At 37.6% G+C, this 6811-nt stretch overlaps 1 protein-coding gene and 1 long non-coding RNA gene across 2 annotated transcripts in view; one reads left to right on the top strand and one right to left on the bottom strand.

Annotated features, from left to right (window-relative positions):
• LOC119573246 (serine-rich adhesin for platelets-like) overlaps positions 1-3940 on the top strand; it is a 17445-nt gene extending 13505 nt beyond the window's left edge. Inside the window, exon 16 of the mRNA XM_037920375.1 lies at positions 3455-3940. Coding sequence (XP_037776303.1) covers positions 3455-3682 — 228 coding nt within the window. The 3' untranslated portion in view covers positions 3683-3940. The remainder of the gene's footprint in view (positions 1-3454) is intronic.
• The window catches only part of LOC119573248, a 7554-nt gene continuing 2109 nt past the window's right edge, over positions 1367-6811 (bottom strand). Inside the window, exons 2-3 of the long non-coding RNA XR_005228783.1 lie at positions 2097-2177; positions 1367-1492 (exon numbers count right to left, since the gene is read on the bottom strand). This is a non-coding gene — a long non-coding RNA (uncharacterized LOC119573248). The remainder of the gene's footprint in view (positions 1493-2096; positions 2178-6811) is intronic.

Raw genomic sequence — 6811 nt, 5'->3', positions numbered from 1 at the left:
CAGGATTAGCATCTGGTAAGACGGTAGTGGACAGACACAAATATCTTCAGTGCTGATTTTAGGGCGAGAGACAAAGTGCGGTGTTTAATGTTTTAAACAAATGAAGGTGCCAGAACAAAGCTCCTATAGCACTATGGTAAAAAGAAGTAGTTGGAAGGGGTTTAAGGAAGTTCTTTATTAGAACAAAATGTCTTAGATTTCATCGGTCATATGGACTTAATACGGTCGTATGGCAGTGAAAGGAGTAGAAAGAGGAGGAAAAGGGTAGATAGGGATTGATCGAAGGAAAAGGGATTCAGAACAAAAGCCGATAAGATCGAAGGGAGAGTATCTGAGCGTTTGAGGAAGAACTGAACTGAAAAGGTGGGGGGAGTGGAGGAAGTTCGACTGGTTGGGGGGGGGGGAGAGAGGACAAGGAAGGAAAAGCGAGGACACGGGCAGGATAACAGGATATATTTGACTGAGTGAGGAACATTGCATGTGGAGTATAGAGGTGAGTTTGAGTGTGACATGAGGTATGGATGCGTGAGTCGGGTCTGACATGAGGTATGGATGCGTGAGTCGGGTCTGACATGAGGTATGGATGCGTGAGTCGGGTCTGACATGAGGTATGGGATGCGTGAGTCGGGTCTGACATGAGGTATGAATGCGTGAGTCGGGTGTGACCTTTTCGCAAACGGGCAAGGGCAGGAGCGTCGGAAGGACAGGGGTAATGACGACATCTCGTATACGAATCTAGACAGGGAGGGGGGGGGAGGAGGAAGGCCGGAGATAACAAGCAGCCCTCTATCCACAGCTGGCGTAACTAACTGTACCGTTGAAGTCGTCGACGGAGTCACTTGTTTCTCCTCTCCGAATTACCCCAGCGACTACCCCAACGACTTCACCTGCGCCTTCGGACCCTTATCTGACGTAAGTCCTCTAAAAGCTCAATTGCCATTTGGAAAAAAAAGGTACACCAACCATTCCAATAAGCATATCGACCTCCGAGCATCATTTAGCATTAGGCAGCACGCAAACACTAGTTCTAAACATTAATCTTTCCCTGACTATCTTGGAAGGAGGTCGGTACATTGACGCTCACCGTTCAGGACTTTGACCTTGCTTCCGGTGATACGGTGACCATTGAAAACCCTTACACATCACCCCTCGTGTAAGTATTCTGAGGCCGTTCTGTAATTAGTCTCTGAAATGCGAGTCTGGTTGATTCATGGAGTTACTGTCTGTAACCTTCGCCATAAGAAGTCCCCGAACTAGTCTAAAACGTTTGCAATTAAAACTCTCAAACCTGACATTTACCATAAGAAATCTCGAACGCAATCTCCGTAACGTTTTATATGAAAAAAAAATCTCCTCTCACCAGGTTATCCGGATCCATCGCTGCGGACACAGAGTACACAATCCTGAGCAATTACATCCTCGTCACGTTTACCTCAGACTCTGCTCTCACCAGCTCTGGCTTTAACCTCTGCTTCACCCAGAACAGCCGCACCTGTGACGAGGTCAGTTTTATAAAGCAGGTTGACAGAGTTGGTGTCAACAGAAAAGAGGTCAGAAGAACGGGACTTTTCGAACACGTGTTTACTGGGTGTGATACTGACTGCATTGCATGGCATATACGTATGCTAGTGTGTATGTATAGTGTAATATGCATACACACACACGCATATATATATATATATATATAATATATATATATATATATATATATATATATATATATATATATATGTGTGTGTGTGTGTGTGTGTGTGTGTGTGTGTGTGTGTATGCGTGTGGTGTATCATATAATTAACATTACATAAAAAAAAATCAAGCAATGACAACTCGAGGCAACTCGAATTATATTCACTGTCATTGACATTCAAACTTCTTTACCTTTTTAAAACCCACAAATAAAAAAATCATCACCTGACGAGAGAGAGAGAGAGAGAGAGAAAAGAGAAAAGAGAGAGAGAGAGAGAGAGAGAGAGAAGAGAGAGAGAGAGAGAGAAAGAGAGAGAAAGAGAGAGAAAATGCCTATTTCCCAGACGCAAGGACCGATATTTAACATCTGTCACAAAGCTTCGGTCACTAAAAGACACGATTTTCTCTACCTTTCAGGAATTGATTGCAACGGCATCGAGCCAGACAGTTCGCTTGCTTCTTGCTAGCGGCTTGAGGGCGCTGACGAAATACTGTGAATACAGAATTACAGTAAGAGCAGGATTTCTTTATTTTTTATTTACTGGATATTTATCTATTTATTTGATATTCATTCATTTATTTATTGTATATTTATTTTATGTTTATTTACGGGATATTTATTTATTTTATTTACAGGATATTTATTTATTTATCTTATTTATTGGATATTCATTTACTTATTTTTTTTTATTGGATATTCATTTATTTATTTTATTTATTGGATATTTATTTATCTATTTTGTTATATATATATATATATATATATATATATATATATATATATATATATATGTCATAAACGGCATAAACAACGATGAAGCTCACGGCAAGGAAGTTTTTATCATTATTACTATTTTTAGAGTCGATGTTTGTGGATTTCCTGAATAGTTAATGGTTGAAACAAGTAAATGTGCTAGGCATCCGTACAGCATTGATGGTAAAGTATTGCGGCGAAAAGCGGTTAAAATGAATTAACGATTAGGATAAGTGGACAGAAGGCGATGAAGAAGAGAGGGAAAAGGAAAGAGAGAGGAAAAGAAAATTATTAGAGGCGAGGGCTGATTCCCTCACATTGGGTCTCAGTCTCCGTTTTCTAAGCCCCCCCTCCCCTCCACGATAACGAGCAAGGGGTTGTTGGAGGGGGGGGGGGAGCAAGTGCCGTAAATCAGGATCATTTTCCCCAGTTTTCTAAGGTTTCACATAGGATTATTACTTATCCGATTTTCTACTATTCCTATCAATATAAAAATTAGGATTTTCTTCCCCGATTTCCTATTATTTAATCTCTACATATATTTTTATAATGCTTCCCAAGACACCATCCACATCCTGGTCAACTAGTACACAAAATCCTCGTTCTACAGTGTCCCTTTTTGCAGTATTTCGATGTAATTTGATTTTTTTCCCTCACGGCCACTTGCGAAGCTTTTCTCTTAATTATCTATTATTACCTATTATTGTATTATTGTGCATAATAATTTACGCAACTTCTAGAATTAATCAGAGGATTTTTAATTTACTGGAGTCAATAATCTTCGAATATTTTTAGTCATTCAGCCTAGACGGGCAACTGGGGAGCGTAAATTCTTTTCTTAGTTATTTCCTATGGGAATAACAGCCTCGTATTGTTATACGATCTTACCTTACGTATTCGGGAACGGAACTCTACCGCAGACCGAGTTCTGCCTGTACTGTGAACACTATAACACATTTAAGTTAATCCTTCTAATTCTACTGGGGTTGCCATCCCCCTTTCCTCCACCCGCAGGCCGACGACCCAACGAAACGGGTGGTAATCGAGATCACGCGCTTCAACGTCGGAAATGACGCCTTTCTGTACATCAACCCCGACGGCGACACCTTCTACGACAGTGACGTTTACACAGTTCAGAAACCTCTCACTCAGACAACCTATACTTCAACGGGGAATGTCCTCCGGGTCCTGTACTGCGGCGCCAGTTCCGCCTACTCCTTTAATTATTACACCGTGCCTTAGATAAATGGCTTTTGTACGTCTTGGAGGAAAACTAGACAGGTAGAGGTTCTCATAGGCACTCGAGAAGACTGAAAGTTGACGAAAAAAAAAAAAAAAAAAAAATACAGGAGGTCGTTGAGCTTATACCTGGGGAAGAAAACACTTCAAGGCAGCAAATATAAACATGTTGCACGTACCATGACCCTGATTAAACAACAGAACTAATTATGAGGAATTTGGACTATGTAATGTGTAATAAACAAATAAATGATTAATAAAGGTTCTGCATATGCATGTTATCAAATAAAATGGTATTCATTTCATTCACTCGAACACAATTTAAAATCCTTTTGAATTTCCCCACAAGTGCCATCGTTACAATTTTTGTTGATTTTTGGAGAGAAAGAAAAAAATCACTTATTTAAAAAAAAATGATCATTCATTCTCTCTCTCTCTCTCTCTCTCTCTCTCTCTCTCTCTCTCTCTCTCTCTCTCTCTCTCTCTCTCTCTCTATATATATATATATATATATATATATATCTATATATATATATCTATATATATCTATATATATATATCTATATATATCTATATATATATATATATATATATATATATATATATATATATATATACATATATACATATAGTATATGTACACACACACACACACACACACACACACACACATATAAATATATATATATATTATATATAATGTACATTTGCATAAAAATTATGTATATTCACACACACACACACACACACACACACACACACACACACACACACACACACACACACGTGTGTGTGTGTGTATGTGTGTGTGTGTATGTGTGTGTGTGTGTGTGTGTGTGTGTGTGTGTGTGTGTGTGTGTGTGTGTGTGTGTGTGTGTGTGTGTGTGTGTGTGTGTGTGTGTGTGTGTGTGTGTGTGTGCGCGCGCATGTGCATGTGTGCGTGTGTGTAAATATACATAATTGTTTATGCAAATGTACATTATTATAATATATATATATATATATATATATATATATATATATATATATATATATATATATATATATATATATATATATATATATATATATATATATATATATACATATATATATATACACACACACACACACACACACACACACACACACACACACACACACACACACACACACACACACACACACACACACACACATATATATATATATATATATATATATATATATATATATATATATATATATATATATATATATATATATATATATATATATATAATGTATAGATATATATATATATATATATATATATATATATATATATATATATATATATATATATATATGAATATACACACACACACACAAATATACATATATACATACATGTACATGTACATATTCACACACACATACATATTTAAAGATTTATAGAAATTAAATGGGTAAAATATACTCTGCCACTGGTTTAGAACCTGCCAGGGCACAGGTTTACGAGTAACTCTCATTCCCATCTTGCATCCCGACATTTGCCCTCCCAATGGGCCCCATAGCCTGCCTCGCCTGCTGGGTTGAGGGGACAGGACCCCTCCCCCCAGCACATCCATTTACTTGCGATGCTGCCAATGAGTTATCTGGGAGGAGGAGGGCTGGCAAGGCCCACCTCCCCTGAGCCACCCTTTAACCCCAGGGAGGCTGAGAGGCAGGAGTTGGTATGTAGCCAGGGCATGTCCACAATAAATGTATGTACATGCCATACCCACAAATGCTAAGTTACTGATGGGCCAATTACGAGTACTACCTATCTCACATGTTTACCCTTTTCCTTGATTTTCAGAAATATTTCCTGGTGTCTTGTATTACTGTTAGCAATGTCAATAACATTATAATAGTTATAATGTCTATAATAGGTAATAACAACACCTGTACTGATAGCTTTGGAAAAGGAAAAAGAAAAATAATGAAAGAGAGAAAGGAAGAAAAGAGGTAAAAAGAAAGAAAGAAAAGAGAGAGAAAAATAAAGAAGAAAAAAAGGGGGGAAAAAGAAAAGGGAGTAAAAAAAGAAATAACAGGAAAGAAAGAAAGAAAGAAAAAAAGAGAGAGGGAGGAGAGAGAGAGAGGGAGAGAGAGAGAGAGAGAGAGAGAGAGAGAGAGAGAGAGAGAGAGAGAGAGAGAGAGAGAGAGAGAGAGAGAGAGAGAGAGAGAGAGAGAGAGAGAGAGAGAGAGAGAGAGAGAGAGAGAGCAAGCAAACAAGCAAACTTCCCCACAGGCTAAAGACTTATGGAGGCTAGAAATTCTATATGCTCCATGAATTAAGGTTGAGGTCAGATTTCCTTTATATCTAAATTGGGATGTAAGAATTAAATTTAGTCACGTGGAGCATACAAACTAGTTTTCGACTGACTGCAGATAACCATGAATTTCAATATCTTGCTATTTTTTTATCCCAAGAGGGAAGAGACCATTATTTTCAATCCCCCCAAATCACTTGGTCGTTGTTGCCGTGGGGGTGGGGGGTCAGGAGACGGAGACTGAGACCACGGCTTTCTCCTCAACTAATTTTGCATGGTCTTTTCTCCTTCCCCTTTCCTTTTCCTTCGCTTCTTCTTCCCCTTCTTCTGTCCACTTATCCTAATCATTACTTATTATGACCCTTTTTGCCACAATACTTTACCACAGTGCTGTATGACCTTTGATTAGCATATTTATTTGTTTTAACCACTGACCATTATTTTTAATTCCATATGCGAATTTAATGCTGGGTTATAATGAATAATAATGAACAGGTATGTCAGACAATCCTTTAACCAACTGTTCTGATTATAACACTTAAATTATAAGCCAAGGGAGGTCCTAGTGGGCTCCATATTACAACTCTCTATATTTATTGATAAAGCTTACAAATGGAAAGAATAAGATATATTTAGTAGTTATGTCTAATATTTTTCCCTAATAAATAATTTTCAGTTAGAATAAAAACTTTAACAGTGCTTTTAAATCATGAATCCGGCCGGCTCATTAAAATTTGTGAATATTCCTATGCATGGACATGTATATACACCAAAATGAATGCATATCAACCGATTAGATAAATAGATAAATGTATATCTATCAAAATAATAGACAGATATGCATTTACTTCTGCGTATA

Source organism: Penaeus monodon, chromosome 5 (assembly GCF_015228065.2).
Source record: "Penaeus monodon isolate SGIC_2016 chromosome 5, NSTDA_Pmon_1, whole genome shotgun sequence".
Taxonomy (NCBI): Eukaryota; Metazoa; Arthropoda; class Malacostraca; order Decapoda; family Penaeidae; genus Penaeus; species Penaeus monodon.
This window is presented reverse-complemented; position numbering and strand designations above follow the sequence as displayed.